At 45.2% G+C, this 27,961-nt stretch overlaps 1 protein-coding gene across 5 annotated transcripts in view; it reads left to right on the top strand.

Annotated features, from left to right (window-relative positions):
- ADGRF5 (adhesion G protein-coupled receptor F5) overlaps nucleotides 1-27,404 on the top strand; it is a 113,135-nt gene extending 85,731 nt beyond the window's left edge. For 3 of the 5 annotated variants that reach the window (XM_066252179.1, XM_066252170.1, XM_066252161.1), the window contains 13 exons: nucleotides 661-864; nucleotides 6,890-7,060; nucleotides 9,577-9,696; nucleotides 9,851-10,060; nucleotides 12,789-13,001; nucleotides 14,681-14,839; nucleotides 16,555-16,763; nucleotides 18,744-18,923; nucleotides 20,378-21,769; nucleotides 23,083-23,124; nucleotides 23,220-23,279; nucleotides 23,896-23,980; nucleotides 25,839-27,404. In XM_066252179.1, coding sequence (XP_066108276.1) covers nucleotides 661-864; nucleotides 6,890-7,060; nucleotides 9,577-9,696; nucleotides 9,851-10,060; nucleotides 12,789-13,001; nucleotides 14,681-14,839; nucleotides 16,555-16,763; nucleotides 18,744-18,923; nucleotides 20,378-21,769; nucleotides 23,083-23,124; nucleotides 23,220-23,279; nucleotides 23,896-23,980; nucleotides 25,839-25,918 — 3,125 coding nt within the window. In that variant the 3' untranslated portion in view covers nucleotides 25,919-27,404. Of the gene's footprint in view, nucleotides 1-660; nucleotides 865-6,889; nucleotides 7,061-9,576; nucleotides 9,697-9,850; nucleotides 10,061-12,788; nucleotides 13,002-14,680; nucleotides 14,840-16,554; nucleotides 16,764-18,743; nucleotides 18,924-20,377; nucleotides 21,770-23,082; nucleotides 23,125-23,219; nucleotides 23,280-23,895; nucleotides 23,981-25,155; nucleotides 25,223-25,838 lie in introns of all 5 variants that reach the window. The other 2 variants (XM_066252188.1, XM_066252196.1) reach the window with 2 other exon arrangements.
- Nucleotides 27,405-27,961: the final 557 nt, after the last annotated feature.

The following is a 27,961-nucleotide window of genomic DNA, read 5'->3' as shown; positions in this document are numbered from 1 at the left end:
TGCCGAGCATCGAAGCAGCAGTTCCAGATGGGCAGAGCATTGTCCTGTAGGGGGCTTGCCGGGTAGATCCCAGTTGGGGCACATGTAAGAAGCTGTCTCTCTACCTCCCCGCCTCCCCACCTCTCACTTAATAAAAATAAATAAATAAATAAATAAATAAATAAATAAAGTGTGTGTATCTATAAAACAAAGTGTAAAATCTAATAAGTTTTGATATAAGCTGGAGGTCAACAGGCATATGTTTTTCTCTGAATAGGTTAGGTTGTAGATGTATGGGTTCTGGTAACCTTTGCTCATTCTGACTTTGCCACAGGGTTAAGTAGAATGCCAGAATTATCTACAACCTTCTAATTCTCCAAGGCTTTCCAGTTTTTCCTTTCCATCTCTTTCATCCCCAGCCTCTTTACTTACCGGCGAAGATTCTGAGATTTCTGCTCCTTCCTTAGAACATGTTTACTCTTGACCTTGTGACATCAGAAACAACTGCACTGAACTTCCCACTCCCTGGGTGTGCCTTTAGGGTTGTTCAGACCAAGTCTCAGATGCTTTTGAAAATAATATTTCTTAAAGCACTGTCATGACACATGAGATGAGGCTCTCATTCTTCTAAGGCGATACATACACGTAGTAATGACAAATGCTTTTGTGTATTCTATACAGGTGAATACATTTGCAAACTGACATTAGATATTTTTGAATATGAGTCCAGAAAAAGAATCAACGTCACACCCATCCAAATTTTGGCAAATGAAGAAGTGAAGGTGACGTGTGACAATAGCCCTGTATCTCTGAACTGCTGCAGTGAGATGAACGTGAACTGGAGTGCCATAGAGTGGAAGCAAGAAGGGGAGATAAGCATCCCAGGTAAGAATCCCAGACACCCTTTCGCAAACAAGTCTTGGCCTCTTGGCCTCTTGGCCACGTAAATATGGGAGAGGCTATAGGGTGAAAGAGGAAATGTCCGATGGCTGTTCTTTTTAGACTTCATTCTGTGAAAAAGTACTCGATTGGATGTCAGTTCCCCTTTAGCCACTCCAGAACAAAATTCCAAAAATACATACATGCAAGTGCCGTGTGTAGATGGTAGACGAGGTCCCGGCAGAGAAGACCCAAGAGGGAGTGACCTTCTGACTTAGGTCCATGGTGTCTCCTGCCTCCAGAAAAGCTCGACACCACTTCCTACCCTTTTCTGCTCCAGCAAAGAGCTGAGGATGAGGTCATCGCCTTTGCTTCGAAGTCTGACTTGGAATTTCTCATTTCTGTGTCTCTCCTCTTGGCGTCTGTCTTCGCTTCTCCGCTTTGGTGCCCACACTTTCCTCTGTTAGCTAATCCCGTGTCTCTGTGATTTTACCTCCCTGTGTAGACCCGTTTGCCTCTTACTTGTCTCGCATCAATTTCCGATCCCCTTGGCTTTCATTTTAGATCTGAGCTCTTACTTGAAGTTTTTCCACCACGCCCTCCACTTGATACTGATAAATGGAAATAATAACAATTAATAATAATAACAATAAATTAAAATGGCAACACTAATTGGTACAATGGTTCATGATCAACCGATTTTTTAAAAATACATTATCTTAATCACATTTAAACTTGACCACAAGTTTGAGGCTGGCAGTTTTTCCCATCTAATCTGCAGAAAGAAACTGAGGTCCAAATTAAATGCTTTACTGAAGGTTGTCACAATAGAAAAAGAAAAAGAATTGGGACTCACTTCAAGATAAGACGGGTATTTATCTTGGCCAAACTGTATCACCATGCCCAGTGGGCCAGCACCAGAATGAGCCGATCTGGCGGAGTTTGTACAGAAGCAGAACATTGCCTTCTGCCTAAAAACCACATATAACAAGGTCCAGTCTTTCCCTTAAGAAATGATTAGTGTTAAGTGTCCATCTTTATCTTTAAAAAAACAGTCATTAAAATAAAATGTGGCTTTACTCATAAAATACATTAGCAATGGTGGAGACTTTATTTTATAAAACCTTTGCTCTCAGACTATATTAAATTATATAAAAAAACAAAATAATGATCAATTTGCATGAACCTTTACTGAGCGCATCTGTTGTGCAAAACACGTTTCAGCGTTTCAGCTGCAGCGTTTGTATTTGACTTTAAAGAGCTCAGGAGAATGAGAAAGGTGGTAGCTGCTGAAAATGTTGACACATGGTCCGCTTAGTCACTTCCTTGATTTTTAAGGGAGAGGAGGTGTAGGCATCCTGAAGGAACCGCCAGAGGAGAGAAAGACCTTGCAAAGTTCCCGCGAAAGCTTACAAGCTTTCAACTCTGGGAGGTGAGAAACCTCGCGGTCTGGCAGGGAGCCAGGGAGCCTGCCGCGCGGATGCTCACAGATTTCTCCGTGGCCACCACTTCTTCAGACATTCCTGATGCCTGGTGCGGGCTGAGCCGACCTCAGAACAATGGGTTTCCTGTCACAGGGCTGGCCGCCGGGGGACCTGCAGAAACCATTTCTCTGATGAAAATTAGTCTTTGCTCTGGGCACCGGGCCCTTCCTCCCCCTCCCTGCTGCCCCCTCTCTGCTGCAATCTTCCTCCAAATTCCTCAGGTGCCCTTAGCAGCCATATTTCCAGGTCAGTAAGGATCCATCCGGCTAAATCAATCACCCCAAAACATCTGGAACTGAAGGTGTCACTTTGTCTCAGAAACAGACGCATTTCATTTTCAAAACAGTCTGGCAAGAAATAAGACAGAAAGAAGTAATCAGCAATAGTAGAATTCCTGGCAGAACTAATACAATGGTCCCCCTTATTCACGGGGTGTACGTTCCAAGACGCCCAGTGGGCGCCTGCAATCACGGATCGTACTGAACCCTAGATATACAGTTTTTCCTATACATACACACTTATGATAAAGTTTGATTTATAAATTAGGCACAATAAGAGATTAGCAATAATAACTAATAATACAGCATGGATATTCTGGACAAAAGGATGATTTACATCCAGAGTGGGACGGAGAGATGGAAAAAAATTTCACCGCACTACTCAAAATGGTGTGAGATTTAAAACTTGTGAATTGTTTATTTCTGGAATTTTCCATTTAATGGTTTCAGACCACAGTTGACTGTGGTAACTGAAATAGCAGGAATACTAGTAGTAAATAGTAGAGGTACCAACAGTTCCTATTATTAGTGCAGCCTCTCATTTTTCTGCATCTATCTTTAGACGGTGTAAGAACGGATTGACAAGTTGGGAGAATTTAAAGGCAACAGGGTTTATCGTGTCACCATAGCACTGCTTATGAGGCATGATGATGACACAAACTAATGAAGTCTTCATTCCCTTTTTTGCCCACAAGCTAGAACGTTTCCCAAATGTGTTCATAAACTCGTTCTTGGCCCCGCCCACCAGATAGATGTCCTTGGCCCGACGCCATGCCAATCACTCATAAAACAAATGAATCTTTGCAAAAGGGTATCAGCCCCTTCCTGGCTGACTGCTAAGGCGTGTGGCATCATGGAGCCGCACACGAGTGACCTGTGAGGAGGACCAGCCTCAAACGCCAGGCTTTCCTTTTTTGCACCTTTTCTTCCCTATGGCCCCGCTTGAGTCTTAAAGCTGGTGTTATTGTGCGTGCCTGTGTGCTGTCCCACATGTCATTTTTGCAGCCAAAGTATGAGTAAGAGAGGAAAAGTGAGCCCGCCATTTCCCCTCATTAAACAGAAATCAATCTTGTGGCTTTCAAGTCACTTTATAAAGTGCCACTAGAAGCGGGCCTCCTTGGGGACTGAGACCTGAGTGAGGAAGCAACGAGAAGTAGCAAGCAGCATTGCTTGAGGCCGCATTCTCTTTCCTGACTGCACCCAGGGGTCAGGTTTCAGGGCTTCACAACTAGATCAGAATCTCCGGGTCTGAGCTCCAGGCAGTGGCGTGTGCCCTTCACTGTCACAGATTTCACTGGGCGGGGCAGTGAGAGCCATGGATTTAAGTCCACTCCCTCATTTGCGCAGGAGGAGATGACGTCAGGGCAGTGGCAAAGGGCGCCCCCTCCTGGCTCACTGCTTTTTCCTTCTCCACGTCTCTCCCTAGGTTGCTAATGACAACCACAGACAAATTCGATTTTAAATAGTGATTCCTCTTACTGGAAGGAGTGCCCACAAATTGGATTAAAAGAGAGAGAGAGGGAGAGACAGAGAGAGAGAGAGAGAGAGAGAGAGAGAGAGAGAAAGAAAGAACTGGCACCAAGTCTTCTGTCCTGAAAAATTATCTTTACAGCCTTCGCTTTTCAGTAAGACAGTATCTAGTCTTGGAAAGCTGTGGTCCCAGCCCAGCCACACACCCTTGTCCCGCGGCAAGGCAGGTGGGGTCACCTCATTGACTCCCAGACCTCGTCCATTAAAAAAGTGATAATGGTACCCACTTTACAAGACTTTTGCGGGGAGAAAAAAACTGAGACGATAAATGTAAATATTTAAAACAGAGCTGAATATATTGAATCTGCCACAATAACTACTTTGGACAATAGCTTTGAAAGCCAGCCCCTCAATTTTCCTCAATGTGGTTGGTGGGAAATTTCCACGGGATCTGATCTAAACCCGGGGCAGCAAACTTGTAATTGCATACGATCTCTTTTTCAGACAGTGCGGCACCAGCTTATTAGCCTGCCGGTGAGTGTGCAGCACCGGGGTGTTGTATGAACCACAGTGTGAACCTGTCCATTCAGAGCCCCCACTTTTGCTGTTTACCATCTCTTTGGAGCCTAACCTCCCCTCCTCCCCTCCAGGTATCAGCCCCACAGAACTGCTGCTTCTCCCCGAACAAGACCGGTAGGCTGCTGCTTCTGAGCTTTGGTTTCCACCAGCAGTTTCTGATCTAACTGCAGAATCTTTTCTTCATGCAAAATCAGTGTGTGTGTGTCTAAGGCGGGGTTTCCCAACCTCAGCCCTAGGGGCATCTTGGGACAAATCACTCTGCTGAGGGTAGCTGTCCTATGCATTGCGGGATGTTGATCAGCATTGCCGGTCTCTACTGTCCAGATAGATGCTAGTAGCACCCTTAGGTGTGAGAGCCAAAATGGTCCCCAAGTATTGCCGAATGTCCCCCCAAAAGGCAAAGTCACCCCTGGTTGATTTTTAATTTTGTGAACTGCCAACGGCAAAGAAAAGAAACATTGGCAGGCGTGCAGGCTTTGTCTGGGGAGGAAGGGGATGAGTTGCACTTGGACGTGTTGGGTTGGAGGTAGCTCCAGTATCAAGCTGGCACTTGGGAATCTGCTTCCAGAGTTTCCATCAGGAGTGTGTTTCCTGGAGATAGAGTGGAGGGTTATCCAGATACAGGAGCGCATAAGATACATTTCCCAGTGAGACAGAAGAGAAAAAGGTAAGAAGAGGCCAGTATCAGAGTGCTTGGGGCAAGGCGAAGGTCTTGGGGAGCAGAAGGGATGCCCAGAAGGAGGGGTGAAGACGGAGAGAGGCAGGAGAGGCCCTGTGGGACTGAGCGGGCCATGTCACAGAGAAGGCAGTCCGCAGAGTGGACACTGAAGCCCAGGGAGCAGGGGAAGAAGCCCCTGGGGGTGGGAAAGAGGAAATCACAGCTGACCTTAACGGGACACTAGGGCGGAGTACAGGGCAAAGGTCAGTTACAGCTGTTTGATAACAGTCGTTGTGAAAGACTACAGGTGGTGAACGCAGAAACGCTGTGCTATGAAGAGAGGAAGATCATGGAGTGGTGGCTAAAGAAGCTTCCAGATTAAGATGATTTTAGGAAAGGAAGACAAATATAGCCAGTAGTTAACCATGAAGGAGCCCATGGGAAGATGAAAGACACAGGAGAGGAAAGACAGAGCATGGAACAGGGCCTGGAGGCATTGAGACAAGGGGCTTTGCAGAAAATAAGTGGAGGGGATGAGCTGTAGAGATATGTTGGGACACTTGTGCCTATGAGCGAGGAGGTAGTTTATAGTCAAGGGGGTGAAGATGGAAGTCAATGTTGTGTTTTGAACAACCATTTTGGGGACTGGGGAGGAAAGCTGGTTACATATCAAAATAGTTCAAAGATCACAGATTAGCCGGCCAAGGTTGAAAAGGATGCATTTCTGCAGGAGCCCATCAGAGAGTTTATCCATCTTCTTTAATGTTTGGAAGACTGACAGTGCTGGAGGGATGCCGAGGCATTCATGGCAATGGGCCACGTTAGAGGCCAGAGGGACCGGACTAGAAAACGTTCACCAGGAGGGTGTTATAGAGCCACAGGCAGGACGCAAAGGGGACTCGGAGGGCAGGGCATCCGGGAAATGAAAAACAAGGTATTGAAGAAGAGCTATTTTGAAGGAGAAATAGTTGGTAACCCAAGAAAGCATGATGTTGAAGTGTCCAAAAAAATTATAAAGACTAATATGGGGAAACAAGTTATGAAAACATTTCTCAAATGAGATGCATATCAGATGTTCCCATTTTTCTTCTTTCTTCTTTTAATAATAGTAATAATCTTACTCTTTTTTTTTTCTTTCCAGTGGAAATCATGTTCAAAGACCCTGCTTTTCCCCTATTCACATTCTGATGACCATCACTAATGGGGCAGACCCCAGCCAGGTGTTGCTCTAAGTGTTTTTATGTATTAACACATTTTACCTGCCTATAGCCCTGGGCTGTAGCTATTATTATTCCTCCTCACTTTACATCAAGAGAAACTGAGGCACAGAGCAGTTTAGTGACTTTCTCAACCCACTGCCAGTATTTCGTTGACTTTGGATTCTGTTGCCAGGCCACCTGCCTTTCGAGTCTGCAGACCTAACCAGTACACTACCCTGCCATTCAAAGAGAAGAAATCTAATTTAATCAATTCCTCTTTTTCACTGAGTTGGCCTCTCGGCTGCTACTCACCCAGAGCGTCAGCCAGCCGTGACAGTGGAAGAACTGCTTATGTCATTGCAGGAGTCCCTGAAACAGACTCAGAGCCCAGCTGCAGCAGGTATACCCTCCAGGCCAACGGAACGCAGTGTCCCAGCGGCTCCACGGGGAGCAGAGTCCTCTACACGTGTGAGTTCATCAGCGCCCACGGTGCCCGAGGCAGTAAGAGCATAGAAGTGACATTCACGTCTGTGGGTAAGGACTCTAACTGGAAGTTTCAGCCTTGCCCCTCAAACTCAGGGCTGCCAATCAACTGGGGATGTCCATGAGCCAGAAAGCAGGGCCTTCCTTGGTGCTGGGAGTGCAGGTGGGGTGAGTCACAGAATGGGACGCAGTAGAGGATTTCCCTCTCTGCCATTAAGTTCAGATGAAGTCTTTAGAGCAGGGAAGGGTGGGAACTTTTGTGGGGGGGGGGGGGCAGGAAGAGCCTGCCCTGTGCTGATAGGGCACAAAGTGGACGGGGAAGTAGTTTCACACTCAGATCAGTCCTATTTAATCTTGGGTTTATAATATAATAAGGAGAACAGCCCAAATGTCCCCCCTTTTCCTTCCATAATTTCATTCTCCCTCCCTTGAACTACAACAGTCTGACTCATTCCCCACCATGCTTTACCTCCCTCCCATTTCACCTGTTCTAGGAAGAGGCCCCAGAAAGCTTGAACAATCTGATACTTTGTGGTTATTTTACAGTTGTAACAAGTGGCGGAGATATTTCAATTAATTCAGCCTACTTAGTACTCTTAAAAATAGCATTTCTTCTCCTTATAACTAACTTTGTCTGCAAAAATAAGGTGATCAAACTTGTTTCTCCGCCCATCTTATAAAAATAAACTATATAGGTAAATCATGAAACACCTCTCCCACCCCCCCAACCCCACCCCCAAACAAGTTGGAGAAAGGACTAATATAAGGTCTACCAGAAAGTTCTGTCCGTTTCTGGAATAAAACAAAATACAAGTTTTTCTTACCGTCAATAAACTTTATTAAATAATATATTTCCACACCAATCCTATCTCCGAATATGGTCCAAAATGGTTTGCTGAGCTGAATTAAGCCTTTCTGTGATCTCCGATGTTGTCAGAAAAGGATCTTGCTCCAATATGGTCTTAACAACATTGTCATTGATCAAAGATGGTCGCCCAGAACGTGGCTTATCAGAAAGGTCAAAATCACCTGTTTTGAATTTTTTGAACCATCTTCTGCATGTCCTGTCAGAAACTGTACCTTCACCAAACACTTTCAATAAATTTCTACATGCTTCTGTAGCATTTCTTCCTTGTTGAAATTCGTATACAATACAGTGGCGTAAATGAACTCTATCAGTAGCCATGGTACACTATTGCTTCACTCATAAGACTAACGTGAATCAACTTTGTTTTAGTTAATTTGCTACGTCAGTATGTATACATTAAGTGATAAAAATAGAGAGGCACACATGCACCAAATAAACATGTGCTTACGTGTCGAAACTTGTTGTGATAGAAACGGACAGAACTTTCCGGTAGACCTTATATAATTATATTTGTTACTATTGTTCACGTTTCTTATTATCGTGAATTGGTACTTTTACAAAAAGCAAGGATAGGTTTATTTGAAAATGTGATTGCCGATTGCCGTAGGATCATGGGTCCTTTGAGCAACTCACAGTTGTCTGGTCAGCACAGTTGTGTAGGGCAAATGTCCACTCTGAGAGCTGCGTCCTTAGGTGCACCCTTGCCTTGGGGACACGTTTAGCCTTCGCAGTCAAGCCCTGGTCTGGTAGTTTGGAACCTCACCTCAGAATCAAGAGAATGTGATTCATGGGTCCAGCAGCCTTTTCCTCGTCTCTCTATCTCAGAATCCACGAAACCTCAGAAAACCACCTCAATGTCCCTACAGCCAAGAAGGGCAATGCAAGGGACACTTTGATCCAGGCTTATGTGGGTTTGGAGCTGTATCTGAACATTTAAATTCCAGCTTCTAAAGGGCACTATGGAAACCCTGTTTGGTTTCTTTCTGGTTATAACTAAGGAACATATTTTACATTGATTGGAAGAACAGACTAGCCTCAGTAGGTTCAAGGCATGAACTTGTTCAGTCGTAGAAGACAAAAGGGAACGCATTTTGAAATGTCAGCTGTGTAAAACACATGCTCCAACGGGGATTGGAAAGAAATAGCCAGAGGCAAAATAGTGGGCTGTTCATGTAAGTGTTTATATTTGTAAAGGTCTTGTTAACGTTCTCAGTGAATAAATATTCATGAATCTACATGGAAATTGTCAGAAAGAGGAGTAAATGTAGAGAGATGCAGAGTTGGGCTGGCTGAACAGCCTAGTTCACCTGCGATAGTGCAGGTGTAAATATTGGGGCAATAAACTCTATGACCCCCCTGCTTAAAATGCAGTGCCGGAGGTTGCTCTGCTTAGGGAGCGCTGGTTGTACTTAGTAAGTACCAGACCCAGGTGCTAGGTGCTGATGCAAAGACCCAGAAGAGAGAGTCCTCTCATAAGGGGCTCCTGCTTTTATGGAGAAGAAATAGAGAACGAGAGAAATTAAAACACAATGCAGTATAAATTTTTTTTTAAGTATTTTAAAAGACTGGAGATTGATGTTGTTATAAGGACTGAGCCATTTAGTGGCCCTGGCTGGGGGCGTCACGGAAGAGATTGGAGGGGAGCTCGGGTTAAGTCACCATCCCTAAGTTTGCAACCTTTCGCCCTGCTGATCATCAGGAGATAAATCCCGCCACAAAGGGGAAGTGCACGAGTTCCTAAGGCATGTGATGGAAATGAGTACAGTTCAAAGCACCACCGGCAGCAGCCTAGAGACAAGTAAAGCCCAGGAGCGGCCAGGTACCAATCCCGCATTGACACAGTAGTCAGGACGGTCCGCGCTTTCTGTCTCTGTCTTGAATTTCACTCCTGTGTCGATGGCACCAGAAAGACTAAACATTATACTTGTTGTCGGTTTGTTTTTTTTTTGTCTGTTTTGTTTGCATTCTTTCAGCCAACATAACAATAACCCCGGACCCAATTTCTGTTTCTGAGGGACAAAACTTCTCTATAAAGTGCATCAGTGATGTGAGTAACTATGATGAGGTGTACTGGAACACTTCTGCTGGAATTAAAATATACCAAAGGTTCTACACCACAAGGAAGTACCCTGACGGAGCGGAGTCGGTGCTCACGGTGACGACCTCGACGAGGGAGTGGAACGGTGAGGGGAAGGCCCAGCCCCTGCTCTGCGGCTCGGAGCCTCGCAAACATGCTACAGCAGTTCCATCCAGGGCGGGCCTGTCCTGGGATGGGTCTGTGCCAGCCACTTTACATGAAATGCGTCATCACGGTTCATGCAATAGCTCTTTCGGGGAAGGTGTCATGATACCCACTTTACAGATGTGGAAACTGAGGCTCAGAGAGGCTAATAAATACACCTAAGCATCTACACCTTAGGTTGTAAAGCCAGGACTGAAATGTTGTGTTTCTCATTGTAGAGACTGTGCTCTGGCCATGAAATTAACAGGATTTTTGAGACACCCTGTTAGATTTTCTAAATAAAATTTAAAAATTAAAAAAAGAGGGAGAGTACTTTTATCAGACTTTTGGAAGTGTTTCACCAATTGTGGTATCAAAAAAATCTAGGTAAAGGATTTACCATATTTCCCCATGTATAAGATGTACTTTAATTTGGGGGCTTGAAATTTGAAAAAAAACATGTATTACATAAAGTTATTGAACTCAAGTTTTATTCATCATAAAATTCATACAACTCCTCATCCCTGTCAAACTCCTATTCATGCCCTGGCCAGTTGGCTCAGTAGTAGAGCATTGGCCCAGTATATGGATATCCCAGGTTCGATTCCTGGTCAGGGCATAAGGGAGAAGCACCCATCTGCTTCTCCACCCTTCCCCCTCTTCTTTCTTTCTATCTCTCTCTTCCTCTCACACAGCCAAGGCTCCATTGGAGCAAAGTTGGCCCGGGCGCTGAGGATGGTTCCATGGCCTCTGCCTCAGGTTCTAGAATGGCTCCAATTGCAATGGAGCAACACCCCAGATGGGCAGAGCATCGTCCCCTAGTGGGCATGTGCCAGGTATATCCTAGCCAGGTACATGTTGGAGTTTGTCTCTCAGCCTCTCCGCTTCTCACTTCAGAAAACTACAGAAACACACACACACACACACACACACACACACACAAAACCCCTCTCATTAGCTTGTCCTCATCTGTGTCTGATAACGAATCACTGTCTTCAACAATGAGCACAAAAACAAGTGTGAAAAAGCGGGGAATGCAAATAAAAATGTCTACAACCACTGTATAAGACACACCCAGTTTTTAGACCTCAATTTTTTCTTAAAAAGATGAGTCTTATACATGGGGAAATAAAGTATATGCCTAGTTCCAAAGGAAGACAAATGCATATTTCCACTCATCTCTCTATATAATATTATTCATGTTGGGAAGAAAAATGCAAATCCTTGGGGAAAGAAAAGAAATTTTGACCAAACTGCTACAATAACAACTGATATTTATTGAGCACTTACTATGTGATAGACACTGTGCTAAGTATTCAAGTGTCTTAATTCATTTAAAGCAATAAACTGAGAGGAGAATGCTATTGTTATCCTCATTTTACAGATGAGGAAACTGAGGCTCATTGAGGTTAAGTAAACTATGTGAGATTATACATCTCATAAATGGCAGCTCCAGGGTGAACCTGAGACTGTCTGGCTCTAGTGGCCACCTCTGAACCACCCGACTCCGAAGTCTTTCATTAATTGTCAGGTTAATCAGTTCAATTTGGTGAATTCCAAGTCTTCTCCAGTTTTTTTCATGTGAAGACCAGACACATGGTAGAAATAAAGAGTTATTGTTTGGCTGGACTTGGTAGTTAAAAAAGAAAATCAGGGAATGAGAGCACTTTCCTCTTGTGCTGAACTCACACCTAAGTCAAGTCTGATTATCTCAGACTCGAGTACTGAAATAATCTAGCCTCATCTAAATCAGCTACACTTTCATTTTGGACTGAATTTGAATTTTCCTTCCCTCCCAACAGAATCGGAAGGAGTTGCTTGTCTGTTTTGGTTCTACCTGGTGTCCCTCTGGCTAGCTGCCCTCTGGCTTCTCCAGAGTTGGGGCAAAGAGAAGAAATAAAAAAAAAATCAAAGGGTCTTACTATATTGTAGGTACTGTTGTCGTCTTCCTGTCCTGTCTGCATGATGGCAGGTGCTCAAATGGTGGCTCATCCTCTGATGAGCTCTGGCATAATGTTCTCTGGGAAAAGAGACTAACCAAGAGCCATCTAACTATTCATTTATTTTCAAATAAAATTAAGTGGCTCAACCTAAGTAGTTTCCATAACTTTCTTTCTTTCTTTCTTTCTTTCTTTCTTTCTTTCTTTCTTTCTTTCTTTCTTTCTTTTCTCTCTCTCTCTCTCCCTCCCGCTGTCTCCCACACACACTCCTTGGTGGTGCCATAATGTCCTGGACACTGAAGAGCCTACTCACTTTGAGATAAAAAGATGGGGCATCACCACATCACAGTGTTCCGCTTGGGTGACATCTCTCTTCAAAACACTTCCCTTCCCAGCATACACAGAAATTCCCATCTAGTCCCTGGTTAACGGAAGAGCCTTGGAGTAGGTACTTGAAACCCATTTTGAAATCCAGTTCCACCCTAACAGACTGTATGACTTCGGATAAGCCGCTTAACTTTATTTGAAAATCAATGAATAGTTAGATGGCTCTTGGTTAGTCCTTCAGATACACAGAGCACCCAGGAGGGAAGTGTAGCGAGCACTGTCTTACCCACTGTCCAAGAAGCTGTGGTGTGTGCCCTTGTCCAAGCTTGACGGGGACGGCTGAGCCTCTTCTTCACCTCCCAGCAAATGCTTCTGTTGGAGTGATCACTTAATCTCATCTCCTTTCTGCTTCCTTCCGCCCAGGAACCTATCACTGCATATTTAGATACAAGAACTCATACAGTGTTGCGACCAAGGACGTCACTGTGCACCCACTGCCTCTAGAGCCGAACATCATGGTCGATCCCCTGGAAACTGCGATTCCCTGCAAAGGTTCCCATCCCTTCAAGTGCTGCGTCGAGGGGGACGAAGACTACAGAGTGACTTTCCATGTGGATTCCCTGTCCTTTCCTGCTGGTAAGGCACCAACTGCTGGATAGTTAGGACACAGTATTTCCTACGGGTGAAGTCTAAACACCCACTCTTCAAGTAGACACAGGGATTTCTGCAGAGACAGAGTGTAACAGAACGAATCCCACAAGCCATCATTACTTTCTATTGTGCCTCACTTGGCTTGTGGCAAAATTTTGAAAATATGTGAGGGTGGAGCTCACTGTGTTTGGTGGAAGCTGCTGAAGACAGTATTTCAACACCTTCACAGGTCTACTACTTCCTCAGTGGAGTTACGCTGGTAGGTCCTCCCTCCAAGTTAGGAATCAACATACTGCAGTATAAAAGCACTACGCAAATCCTCTTAAAGCACAACTGAGTGTGCGAGAAAGTAAAAGAAAACCAAGTGGCAAACACAGAGAAAAAGAAAAGTAGAGATAATGTTTTAGCTAATGCTGGGGCTTCCCTGAGAACATCTGCCAATATAAGAAACCCAGAACCTTGGGTTTTAAGTCTCTGAAGACCATGGAAGAAAAGGCCTTGCTCCCTATGCAGTAGTAACTAAGGCATCCCCAGCCCACCAGCACAATGTGAACCCTCAAAAGGTGACATGCTCACTAAAAAAACAGACTAGAAAAGCAAAATCCACCTGCCCGAGTTAAAAGTTTGTCCTCATCTCTGGGTGGACAAAAATGTTCCCTGAGAATTATAACTGTTGTGCCCTCATTCAGGTTTGGGGTTTGAATTTATACTACCTATGTGGTCCAGGAACTCCATATTAAGGGTTAAAGTCATCCACTGGTAGAACTCAATGGCGCTTGGGAAAATAAATTCAAATCCTCTCTGTTGGAATATACCATCACTCCAGATCTATCAGGGTTCCGACAGTGTAAGGGCAACCGAACATGAGCTCACACCCCCACATGTCAAAACACAGACATGGTCGTGAGCAGTCTACACGCTCATTCATTTCTTCCAGAACTATTCTTGAAGACCTAGTCCATGCAAAACCTCAAAGCAGGCAATGAAAAGGAGAGAGAGGAGTGAGGGCACATATATGAACTTGAAGAAAGGTTCATGTCATAAAAGGCAAAGCATATCACAAATATCCCAAATGAGCAATACTGATCAAAAGAACACCGGAAGTTCAGAAAAGTAGGGACCCAGAGAGTTTAGAGAAGGTTGCATAGTATTAATCCGGAGTCAATCTGAAGATGAAAACATTCATAATGTTTCAACATTCTGTGTTCAGCATGCATGCATTCAGTGCTCTCTCAATGGGCCAAACACTACACGAGACGCTGGGAGGTGGAAAGAGAGATGAGACTAGCTACCTTCTCTCCAAACCCTTATGGTCTAGTGGAGGAGACAGAGCCGTAAAGAGGTAACTCTCAACCAATGCGGTGAAGGCAAGACAGGACAGATGGGCTTCAGATGGGTAGAGGGCACTCCAAAAGGCCTTTGTCTAAAACGGTGTGGGTACAGATTTGGAGTCATCACAAATAGTGAAGTTTGGGCTAGCCTGTGTGCAGATGTGGGCTTACTGACTTCTAGGCTGGAGGCATTTAAAAAACCACATTAAAAATGATTGTGGCACATTCCCGGGAAAAGTTTCGACCAGTGTTACCCACAGTGGATCGTTTTAACAAAATTGGTGCTTCGGATAATCGTGTTGTGACTTAATCCTTTCAACAATTCTGTCTTAGCAAAAGAAGTTAATGGAAAACAAGTATGCTACAAATTCAGTTTCATGGCAAACTCAATTGTTTCCTGGTGTCCAAAAAATGTTGACATATTCTGTCACTTTACCAACGCCGCTAATAATTCAGTCTTGAGTCCGTCTATGAAGCTTCATCTGGTGTCTGGTGAGAGCATTTTCAATTACTTTTAAATGTTATAATCATGAGCAGTAATTTATTTATTTATTCACTCCTTCATTCATCCGTTCAGTAATATATGGTAAGCACCTTCACGTGGCATGCCTTAGGCAAAGCATGGGGTATTTGAGAACAAATAAGCTATATTTCCTAGCCCCAACCTAGGGGAGCAATAGCTGTGAGAGGCCCTGGCCATTTGGCTCAGTGGTAGAGTATCGACCTGGAGTGGAAGTCTTGGATTCGATTCCTGGCCAGGGCACACAGTAGAAGCGACCATCTGCTTCTCCACCCTTTCCCCTCTCCTTTCTCTCTATCTCTCTCTTCCCTTCCCACAGCCAAGGCTCCATTGGAGCAAAGTTGGCCCGGGCACTGAGGATGGCTCCATGGCCTCCACCTCATGCACTTGAATGACCCTGGTTGCAACTGGAGCAATGCCCCAGATGGGCAGAGCATTGCCCCCTAGCAGGCTTGCTGGGTGGATCCCGGTCAGGTGCATGCGGGAGTCTGTTTCTCTGACCCCCCCCCCCCACTTCTCACTTCAGAAAAATACACACACACACACACACACACACACACACACACACACACAAAGAATGTTATTAACTAGAATAGGGTAAGTGGTAACGCAGAGACTTGGTGGGGGGCAGGACTCCTCAGATGATAGATAAATGGGGAGGAAGTGGTCAAGAAAGCCTTGTGGTTCCCTTGGACTGGAGTCAGCCTGGACGTTGGTATGGTCCAAGCTTCCCAGGTGATTCTGATACACCAGAGCTGACGATCCCTTGAATTGAGGCATTACCGTATTTCCCCATGTATAAGACTCAGCCTTTTGAGAAAAATTTGGGGTCTAAAAACGGTGCGTATTATACAGTGGTTGTAGATTTTTTTACTTGCATTTCCCACTTTTTTGCACTTCTTTTTTCACTCATTGTTGAAGACGGTGATTCGTCATCAGACACAGATGAGGACAAGCTGATGGAGGGAAGTTTTGACAGTGATGAGGAAGAGTTGTAGGAATTTTATGATGAATAAAATTTGAGTTCAATAGCTTTATGTAATACATTTTTTTTTTCAAATTTTGGGCCCCAAAATTAAGGTGCATCTTATACATGGGAGCGTCTTATACATGGGGAACTACAGTATGCCCCTAAGACTCTTGGAAATCTGAATGTCTCTTATATGGATGAGGGGATATTAAGCTCTCATTCTTTTCCATGGCTTACATATTCCAGGCAGCAGAGAGAAGATTTCTGGGGATTGGAGGTGGGAAATAAGTTCTGTTAGGAAAAGCAAGTGCGGATTGAAGTCAGACACGTATGGAAAGCACTAAAAGGCTCTGGAAAATCAGGAGCAAAATAAGGAAATTGGCTACCTCCAAAAAAGATCCCTGCAAGCCAAAGGAACGCAAGCATCAAAATTCCACCTAGGGCCTGACCTGTGGTGATGCAGTGGATAAAGCGTCAACCTGGAAATGCTGAGGTTGCCGGTTCAAAACCCTGGGCTTGCCTGGTCAAGGCACATATGGGAGTTGATGCTTCCTGCTCCTCCCCCCTTCTCTCTCTCTCTCTCTCTCTCTCTCTCTCCTCTCTATAATGAATAAATAAAAATCTTAAAAAAAGAAATTCCACCTAGGCTCGACTTCCTGAGCATGGTCCCTTCTCCTCCTTTCAATTGTCCCTCTGATTTCCATGTTTCCGATGCAGGAGAGACCGTCACATGCCAAGACCCCATAATAGGTGTTGGGGAACCCGGGAAAGTCGTCCAGAAACTCTGCCAGTTCTCAGACCTTCCCCGCAGTCCCGGGAGTCTCCTCGGCGGGGTGGTGACTTACAAATGCACGGGCTCCGGATGGAGGCTGCTGAGGAACACCTGCATCTCGGCCCCGATCAACGGGCTGCTGCGCCTGGCCGAGGTGAGCCTCAGGCTCCTGACTCGGAGCTCGTGCTGGGATGGGCTGTCTGGCTTCACTTACTTCTCAGCGCTCGGGACAATAAGCCTTGAGCTGGTTTGTGTTGCTCTCAACACTACTTTTATTCATTTATTGACAAAAAAAAAAAAAGATGCAACCCAAGAAATGCTTTAAAATGTGCTTAAATGCAAACACGAAGGTAACAAAATACGTGTTTCGCTCTAAAATCAGCTGTAGAACTTTATCTTTTCTTCTCAGTACCATGAATCCATTCCCTGCAAGGGCAGGCTGTAGTGCCCTCTATACGTGCTCCATTTGAATAATTTTTCTATCAAGCAAATAGCTATAATCTTTTCAGAAAGGAACAATATAAAAAAATAAGGTTTATCAGTGCAAAAAAAGAAAAAAGAGTTGGGTTTTATAGGTCTGAGAGTCCCTCCATCCTCAGAGGTCACCTATAGTTACAGAAGGGACTAGCCTGTCTCTGTTAACCTAGAATAGAAGCTACTGTTATGTGGTTAAGGGAAAAGGCCTTTCTTTCCATCAAAATAGATGAATTCCACCTGATATTTAAGTCACTGAAAGAGACTCCTCAAATTCCATGAGTTACATTAAACAATTACTGATGAGGCCACCAGCGGGGTTATAGCAGGTGGAGACATCCTCAGACAACTGGTTCCATATCTCCTCACCTTTGGAGGAAGAATTGAGGGAAAGAGGTGATGCTGATTTGTGTTTTATCTAATTATCTTCTCTCTCACCTCTTGTCTTATATCAAATTCATTATAAAGTGCCTACTCTGGGCAAAACATTATTATAAATGCTATCAGGGTAAAAAGGCCAAATCTGATTTGATAGAGAATATAGCTATTGCATACACATTAATTTTGGCTAATATAATCAGGCAGTTCTTGAAAAGCCTGGCATCTGAGTTGGACCATAATAGACAAAGCATTGGGGATATAAATTATCCTAATTGAGAAAGATAGGAATTATAATTTGAATTCAGTGTTTGGCCATGGTCCCAATTCTAGATACCTAGATACATTTTCAGTGGAAAAGAGGCAGGCTGGTCTATCATTCTCCACTTGATATTTATCCATTCAACATATACTGTTGAACACCTACTATGTGCCAGGTTAGATGATTTGTACTTGTTAGCTATTATGGGATATAAGAAAAATAGAGATATAGCACATGATTCACATTGTTAAGGAGCTTATAATTTAATTGGAGACACTGAAATTAGAGCACAAGATGACATGGGTAGAGTTATCACAAACATGAAGCATGTTAAATAAAATGAATATTTATGCTTCCAGAAGGAATAAAATTCCCTGGGTTGGAGCACTCATCAAAGCTCTTCATAGAAAAGATCAAACTTGAGTTGGCTTTTTAATTTTAAGTATGAGTTAGGTAGTTTCAAAACAACTATGATCATTATAGATAGGGTGACGTTGTCATTTATCATGGAAAGCAGGACACTTTGTGAAAATAAAAGAGGGTACTGTTAATAATTACACGGGGACAGCAGATATATGCCAGGACTGTCCCAGGGAAATCGGGACAGTCACCCTAATTACCAACAAAGTAAGTGATAGGAGAAAAGAATGATTAGCAAACGTGCTTCCATAATGAAGGGCTGGTTAAGGACAGATATTCAAGTACTGTATCAGTTTTACTGAACTTTAATCTAGCTCTCTAGCAATTACATCTACTTTACTTTCTTTTTATTATTATTATTTATCAGGCTGACATACGTTTTTCTGTTCTCCTGTGTGTGAGATCTTATGTACCATTCCATTCTGAAGGGCACACACAGTTGAAGAAAAACGTCAATTATTTTATGGGACATACTTACAGGAATGAATAAGAAAGGAAATGACAGATAGAACAGATTTTGTTACGGATGGATCAGCAGGATTTGATGATTGGATTCATTGGCAAGGTTTTTGTTCATTTGTGTTGACTTTGTGTTACTAGGCTTTGATTAAGAGCCCCTCTCAAGACAAGAAGCTGCCTACATACCTGAGGGACCTTTCTATTAACACAGACAAGGTGGCAAATGAAGTCAGCTCATTTCCTGGGAACCTGGGAGCCATTATTAACATCCTTGATTTGCTCTCAACAGTTCCAATCCATGTGAATTCAGAAATGATGGAGGTGAGTTTGTTTAAGCCTTTCCGGAGTTTGGGGGGAGGTGGGTCTCATCTTTTCATCCCTCGGGACTTGTAGTCAAGGTGTACGCAGGGCCATGTTCCCTCCAAAGGCTCCAAGGGAGAATCTTTCTTTGATCTTTTCCTTTCTTGTCTCCTATAAGGATAATCATCATTGCATTTAAGCCTCACCTAGGTCATCCAGGATGATTTTCTCTCAAGATTCTTAACTTAATTACGTCTACAAAGACCCTTTTTCCAAATAGGTCACATTCACCGGGTTTGAATATAGAACATGTCATTTGGGGCAAGCACCATTCAACTAACTAGAGGGCTCAATTTTAGAGACTCAAACAAAGCAAAAAGGGTAGAGAAATTACATTGAGAGAAGGCACAAAGGGCAAATGAGAAGCCCAAGTTTATGAAAAAATCAAAATGTTTAGCAAAAAGGAAAAATGCTTTTGACAACAATAGCATTGCTCATTTGATGTTCAGCATTTGAGAAAGTCTTTTGTGGCCAGCTTGTGAGTGAGATTCCAGACACCCAAAAGCCTTTACAAGCTTGAGATTAAAAGTAAAGTGAAAAAATTCTGACCTGTGGTGGCACAGTGAACAAAGCATTGACCTAGAACACTGAGGTCACTGGTTCAAAACCCTGGGCTTGCCCAGTCAAGACACATATGGGAGGTCCTGGCCAGTTGGCTCAGTGGTAGAGTGTCAACCTGGCGTGCGGAAGTCCCAGGTTCGATTCCCGGCCAGGGCACACAGGAGAAGCGCCACAGGAGGGGTGCTTCTCCACCCCTCCCCCTCTCCTTCCTCTCTGTCTCTCTCTTCCCCTCCCGCAGCAAGGCTCCATTGGAGCAAAAAGATGGCCTGGGTGCTGGGGATGGCTCCTTGGCCTCTGCCCCAGGCCCTAGAGTGGCTCTGGTTACGACAGAGCATCGCCCCCTGGTGGGCGTGCCGGGTGGATCCCAGTTGGGCGCATGCGGGAGTCTGTCTGACTTCCTCTCTGTTTCCAGCTTCAGAAAAATACAAAAAAAAAAAAAAAAAAGACAAATATGGGAGTTGATGCTTCCTGCTCCTTCCCCCACATACTCTTTCTTTCTCTCTGTCTCTGCTCTCTAAAATGAATAAATAGAATCTTTCAAAAAGAAAATAAAACAGTTAATGAAGGTCTCTGCCAGCCTCCTGAACCGGCCTTGGTGAGTGGTCAGGAGTGGTCCTCACTGTCACTATTGCTAAATGTTTCATGAAGTCTCACCGTCTTGGGGACCAACCCAATCCTAAGCTAACTCCCTGACATAAGAAGGTCCCCATAGCCTACGATGCCTCCTTTATCTTTTCTCTTTTCCTCTAACCTGGACCCACTCAATCAGTTTCCAGGGAGATGTTATTTTTTTTTTTTCTCTCTTATGACTGAAAGAATCTGTTTGGTTTGATCCCCTGTCATGTCAATCACAGCACATTCTCTCCACGGTTAACGTCATCCTCAACAAAACCATCCTGAGTACGTGGGAGGTGTTACAACAGCAACAGACCAACCACAGCTCGCAGCTCCTGGACTCAGTGGAGAGGTTCTCCCGAGCGCTGCAGTCGGAAGACCGCGCCGCTGTGTCCATCTCCCAGACGAATGTGCAGATGAGGAGCATGGTGATAAAGCCCGGCACCCCCAAGCCCTACAAGCAGACGTTTGTGTTCTCTGACTCCGACCTCTGGGGCAACGTGACCATTGACGAGTGCCAGCTGGGAAGCCTGCAGCCAGACGCGTCTGTGGTCACCGTGGCGTTCCCGACTCTCAAAACCATCCTCGCCCAGGACGCTCAGGGAAAGGACGTTGCGACCAGCTTAGTGATGACAACCACTGTCAGCCACAAGATAACCACGCCGTTCAGGATTTCGATGACTTTTAAGAACAACAGCTCCTTAGGTGGGACACCGCAGTGCGTCTTCTGGAATTTCACCCTCGCCAACTACACCGGCGGGTGGGACGGCAGCGGGTGCTCGACGGAAGTCACCGGGGACAGCGTCTCCTGCACCTGTGACCACCTCACGTCGTTCTCCATCCTCATGTCCCCCGACTCCCCAGACCCTGACTCTCTCCTCAAAATCTTATTGGATATCATCTCCTACATCGGGTTGTGCTTTTCCATCCTGAGCTTAGCGGCCTGTCTAGTTGTGGAAGCTGTGGTGTGGAAGTCAGTGACCAAGAACCGGACTTCCTATATGCGTCACACCTGCATCGTGAACATTGCCGCCTCCCTCCTGGTCGCAGACATCTGGTTCATCGTGGCCTCCACCATCCGGGACCATCACTACGTGCTCAATGAGACAGCCTGCGTGGCCGCCACCTTCTTCATCCACTTCTTCTACCTCAGCGTCTTTTTCTGGATGCTGACCCTGGGCCTCATGCTCTTCTACCGCCTGGTTTTCATCCTGCATGAGCCGAGCAAGTCGGTGCAGAAGACCATAGCCTTTTCTCTTGGCTATGGCTGCCCGCTTGTCATCTCAGTCATCACGGTGGGGGCCACCCAGCCCCGGGAAGTCTACACGAGGAAGAATGCCTGTTGGCTCAACTGGGATGATACCAAGGCCCTGCTGGCCTTCGTCATCCCAGCGCTGACCATCGTGGTGGTCAACATGACCATCACGTTTGTGGTCATCACCAAGATCCTCAGACCTTCCATTGGCGACAAGCCCAACAAGCAGGAGAAGAGCAGCCTGTTCCAGATCACCAAGGGCATCGGGGTCCTCACGCCACTCTTGGGGCTCACCTGGGGTTTTGGTCTGGCCACTGTGTTCCAGGGAAGCAGTGCCGTGTTCCATATTGTCTTTACCCTCCTCAATGCCTTCCAGGTGAGTTCTGTAGTGCCGGTCACGCAGGCCGTATCTGTGCAGGTGGGGAAAAATTAATGATAGAAACACAAACAGGAGTGGGAATGGGGAAGGATTTTAGTTCAGAGGAGGACCTCGCCTTCAAGAGCAGTAATCACAAACACTCAGTGAGGTAGAAAGGGTGCGGGCCCCTGTTCCCATAGAAACTCATGCCTCTTATCACCTGCATTATCATTCGGTGGCACACGCAACTCCCTTCTAAATGCCCTGATAAGACAGGTAGGAGGCGAGTCCCTTCCCTACCCTGGATTTCGCTATTTACCCACCATTATCTTGATGCCATCACTTATGTCCTAAATTAAAAAAAAAAAAGTACCCCATTAAAGCCAAGTCATTCATCCAGTTAATTTCCACAAGCATTGAATAAATGAGCTCTGTCTGCCTTCAAGAGGTCAGGGCCAGCATCTGTCTCATTTATACCCCCCAGATCCCTCGTGTCTATAAATGACCTTGGCACAAAGCAGGTGCTCAGTAACCACTTGATGAATCAAATGAATGTCGCGCACTACGTAGTGTGTTCTCTGGAAGCATTTGCTGAAGAACGAAAGAATGATTGTTCTTTGTAAGGTGGACATTCTGCTCTATTCTACTAACATGGACAGATGTCCATCTGTTCCCTTGCAGCACCTAGCTCATTGTAGCACAAGCCGGTTTGTTTAAAAAAAAAAAAAAAAAAAAAAAAGCTTTAGCCGAGGTTCAACAAGCCTTTGGAATGCAGGAAGGGAGTGCTTAGTTCTGATTTAGCCAGTGGGTGGGCAGTGAACATGGACCACACCATGAACTGGGGAGAAGGCAGGGGGTCTGGAGGTGACATTGAGACATCGCCCTATGGATGCTCACACCAAGACCATGCGAATTCTCATTTCTGCTGGGCTCATGGCTCCAAACTAAAGGGCTCATGTCTAATGCCATTTATAATAAGCTTTGACTAGGAGGATCTGATTATTCAACCCTGTGGCCCAGGTCCTCAGCACAACTATGTGAGGGCTACTGTGGGCATAAGAAGTGTATGTCTAATAGCATAATCAGCAGGGCCCTCACTTCACGGGTGGGAGGAAACAGAGAAACAGAAGATATCCTTGTAACATTAGAACATTTAAAGTCCCTTGGTGTGAACCGACTGTGTCCCTTTTAATATAGTCTACTGGGCTCATTCCACAAACACAGTTAGGGGAAGAGATAGTTCAAATTCAATGCCAGGGTAACAACACTTCCTATTCTGGTGAACAACAGAATGTGATCATAATGCGCTTCTTCCCAATTCTCTTCTTCAGGGATTATTCATTTTACTCTTTGGATGCCTCTGGGATCAGAAGGTAAGGACATGGCAATTTCATGCTCCCAGAAAACTCTGAAGTGCTCACGGCATGTTGAATTTATGATGGCTTTTTTTTTTTTTTAAACAATGCAGGTACAGGAAGCTTTGCTGAAAAAGTTTTCACTGTCGAGATGGTCTTCACAGCACTCAAAGGTAACCCTTTCCGTTTGAAAACTTCCCTCTCCCCACCACCCACCACTAGGTTTAGCATAAATTGTTCCAATGTTTTTGCCTCTCACCTGAGTCAGCCTAAACACAGCCACGGAAACACCATATTAATGGTAGCATTAATATGTTCCCCCCACGTCTTTTAACAGGGGTCAAATAGCACAGATAATGTCACCTGGGGGTTAAAATCAAATTTCAATGAGAAATAAACAAAGAGTTTCTGATGAAACTCAAGGTGGTAGGGAACACAATTTGAAAAATAACGACGAATAGAAATTCTGTAGTTCGTTTCGGAAAATAACTGTATTGCTCTCAAGTATATTTCACTGTTTTTACATATCAGAAGATACTGAACTTTTTGACAGTACAAAAATAATTCAAGGTTATTTTCTCCATACCGATGGGGAGATTCCAACATTTCAAGGTGCTCCTGCTCGATTTGTCTGACATAGAAATTCATGCTTCTCCAAGGTCTCACCTCGAAGCGGGATGAGCGTGACTCAGGCCATTGGCCGCTAAAGGGAAACTAATGAAACGAGAGGTCATGCGGGGCCTTGGTCTGACACCTCTGCACTTATTTGTCTTCTTTTCTCTTTTCCAGTCAACATCTCTAGGTTCATCTACACCCGTATTTTCTATGAGTTCTCCAATATCAAGAAGATTTAACAATTTGTTTGGTAAAACAGGTATGTAGCGACCCCTAGATGCTCTCTGGGTTGACCTCCCCCCCCCACACACACACACCAAATTGCCCAGATAGGGAGTCTCAAATCCCCAACCCCCACTTCATGGCATTTACCTACAATGGCCTCATTGGGGCAGAGGTTAAATACTGGGACTTGCTTTCATCTTCCCAACCCACCATGAGGTTGGGGCAGAGGGTAACTACCCTTCTTGGACAGCTAATGACTTATAAAGAATACGAACTGGAGAATCTAGCCGAGAAAGAGAGCTGTCTGTCAGAATGGGTTCAACCAGAAAAGGGAAACTGAGAACCTGTCAGACACAGAGCTCTTTTCTGCTCATGTGGAACACGATTTGGTGGGTCACGTTTCTGGGTTATGGTGCAGGGAAGAGTGTGTTTAGAAAAGCATGCTACGGGAGCCCATGCTCCCGGTTTCTTTTCCCTTTCCTTCCCCCCCCCTTCTTTTGAGTTTGCTTATTTTGCATGTTGAGGGCTCACCTGTTAGCTAGCATCCTATCAGAGAAATGCACAGTTAAAATGTCCGCCTTGGAGAAGGTAAAAAAATATATATAATATTAATGGCTTTGGGCAGTGAGTCACAGCGTTCTAGCAAGCTGAGACTGTCCCTTGCCACTACCATCTCCAAGAAAATAAGCAGCACAATTCCTTTCAGCTTTTTGAAACCAAACAGATCTCACCAACGTAGAATCCAGAACCGTAGAATGTCAGCATTCCAGAGCAAGGCTTTAAGGAAAGGCCTCTTTGTTGTTTAACTCCAGAGGACTTGGTGTTTGGGGCTTCAGTTTGGGGCTTCAGTGTGGGGCGTTGCACATGAACTGGGGGATGGGGTGGGGCGGGGTTGCTCACTTTTGATTGTGAAAGTCACGGATTGGATCTGTTGTGAAACGGAATCTTCGGGGTGTGTCACAACTATTGCATTTGACCATCATTGTCACTGGAATGTGTTTACCGTTTGCATTAAAGCAAAAACCCCATGAAATGATTCTGCGTGCTATGCACTCAGATACAAGTTGGCGCTGGGGCTCTGTTCCCGAGGTGCCAGGGCCTGAGACCCTGGTCACTGCCGTGTGAGAGCCTGGCGGGATCCTTAAGGCAGCTCCCCACGGGCCTCTTTGAGGGCTCCAGCATCACTGTAACTTTGGTTTATGTTGGCAGCAGCCCCGCAGGGCCCCCCAGGCAAAGATGAAAACCTTGTTAGCTGTGGCAGCTCACCAATCTGATGGTAGGGTGGCCACTGTGTCCCTTCCCTTGCAGTCTCCCTGTTCTCCCCTTGCTGAGACCCGCCTCCCCGTTGACACAGCCCGGGTGCAAGCTCTGGACTGCCTTCCCTGCTGCCCCAGCTCTCGGCACTCTGGTTGGCATCCTCTGACTCCCGCTTCTTGTCTGGTCCGACCTTTTCTTCTCCTGTAATTTTCTCTTTTCTTTCCGTCTCTCCCTCCCCACCCCCTCACCTTCAGATCAGCTTCCAGAGCCTTCCCCAAGAGCTGTTCCAAATCACCCCAACCCAAGGGGCCCGGGGCAGTTTCCTCGTATGAATGTCCCCAAACCCATGCATGTGGTGGCATGTGGAGGGCTGCCCATGTCAAAATCTCTCTGTCCTTTGTAGAAATCTGGCTGTTGGTTTGATGGGAAGTAATCAGTGCTTATCTTGTCGGCTGCCGCGCATGCTCCGGCACTTCTGGGTTTCGGGAGGGGGCAGGCATGAGTGTGATTCCAGGCATGGCGAGCTTACCTGGCTCTTGGACGTGCTAGAGCTCCCCCTTAGGCCTTTAGCAGAGTCACACCCCAGTGACCATGCCCGTTGATCTTTTAAGCTAAGCTGCTGTTCTGTTTTTCAGGAACATACAATGTTTCCACCCCAGAGACAACCAGCTCATCCTTGGAAAACACATCCAGTGGTTACTCGTTGCTCAACTAAGGACAGGAAAATCCAACCCATGTGACTCTTGGGGAACAGTGGATGTGTTCTGAAAAAGAGATTCTTTCAAAGCCCTGGGTAAAATACTTTCTCCACAGTCTTCTGGGAGCAGATGCTGAAGAGACTTTTTCATTAGGAAAGAGGCTTTCTCTTGTAAAGACAGACTAAGAGTAACTGTTCCATTTATTTTGCTTCCCCATTCCCGCCCTTGGTGTGATACCAAATGTGTATAGTATTTAAGTGACACTCAAGTTTCCCAAGGCCCAACTTATCTGTCTATATTGTAAAATAGAATTTCATACAGACACTTTCACTTTTCATATGTTGGGCACAAAGATAAGCTTTAATTAAAATAATAAGTAAAAAGCTAGTACCTAGAAAATATATCAGTGAATTCAAGGAAGAGAAGAAGGAAGGAAGGAGGGAAGGAAGGAAGGAAGGAAGGAAGGAAGGAAGGAAGGGAGGGAATGAGGGAGGGAGGGAGGGAGGGAAGAAGGGAGGAAGGAAGGAAAGAAGGAAGGAAGGAAGGAAGGAAGGAAGGAAGGAAGGAAGGAAGGAAGGAAGGAAATAGAGAAAAACAACATTAAAGACCACATTTTAAGATTTCTATGTTCATGATCAAATACAATGACTCAGATAATACAACACTGAGAATTAAAAAGTGGCCTAAAAATAGAAACTGAAAGTAAGCCATGGGGAAAGTTCAATATTCTCCTGGTCTTTTCTTAGCAAAGAGAAGGGGTTTGGCAGTGGGGCAAAAATAGGGAGAATATTACATCATTAGGATACTTTTTCAAGGTGAATGGATAATAATATTTACCAGAAATGTATGGAAGGAGACATAATTCTACAGATATTGAACACACACATGTGTTATTTTTGCATATAAGGCCTGAGCTAAGTGGAACAAATCAGCGAAGGGAATGTAGTAACCACCTTTCATAAGACCCAAGCAAGCTCGTCTGCAGATTATATTTGTATAGTTTATCAGAAAAGCCTTCTATGTTGGTTTATTCAGTGTTTTGAAAGCAAAAAACACGTATTTTTATATCCATTATTTGCCAAATGTGATATATTGCACTGAAAACAGATCCCCAACTGTCGTATAGTATTATATATTTAACAGCTTTAACCAGGTACTTCTCTGTGCATTTTAGACAAGATTTCAATAATCCACTGCCCTGTATATTACTCTTGTTGTACTGTGGACTTAGTGGGCCTTGGCGGGTTGTATAGCTCTCTGTGTATTAGCTCTTCCAATCCTGAAGTTCCCAGGCCAATATACATGTCGAGTGCGGTATGGTCTAATTTGTGTTTATTCCAACCACTTGGAAATCTTCCAGAAAGTAGTTTTACAGCTGGCTAGTCTGTGCTCTCAAGGGCACTGTCCCTTGATAAACAGATGGTGGAGGTTTTCCCAAGAATTTGATTATCTGTGATTTGTGTGTGTGAGTACCTTTCATACAAATACAAATATTTATTAAAATTGCGTCCTTCTTAAAGATAACCATGTCCTGCAGCTACAGCCACCATATGTTCCCAGCCAAAGTCCTAAGGAGATAGTGGGAATGTGGACTCCTCGGGCAGTGTGTGCCCAGTGGTCTCCACAGGGACTGAGGACCCAGCCCACAGGGACTGAGGACCCACCCTTCAGGGACTGAGGACCCACCCTCAGGGACTGAGGACCCACCCCTCAGGGACTGAGGACCCACCCACAGGGACTGAGGACCTACCCTTCAGGGACTGAGGACCCACCCACAGGGACTGAGGACCCACCCTTCAGGGACTGAGGACCCACCCACAGGGACTGAGGACCCACCCCTCAGGGACTGAGGACCCACCCACAGGGACTGAGGACCTACCCTTCAGGGACTGAGGACCCACCCACAGGGACTGAGGACCCACCCCACAGGGACTGAGGACCCACCCACAGGGACTGAGGACCTACCCTTCAGGGACTGAGGACCCACCCACAGGGACTGAGGACCCACCCCTCAGGGACTGAGGACCCACCCACAGGGACAGAGGACCCACCCCTCAGGG

Source organism: Saccopteryx bilineata, chromosome 1, assembly GCF_036850765.1.
Source record: "Saccopteryx bilineata isolate mSacBil1 chromosome 1, mSacBil1_pri_phased_curated, whole genome shotgun sequence".
Classification (NCBI taxonomy): Eukaryota; Metazoa; Chordata; class Mammalia; order Chiroptera; family Emballonuridae; genus Saccopteryx; species Saccopteryx bilineata.
This window is presented reverse-complemented; position numbering and strand designations above follow the sequence as displayed.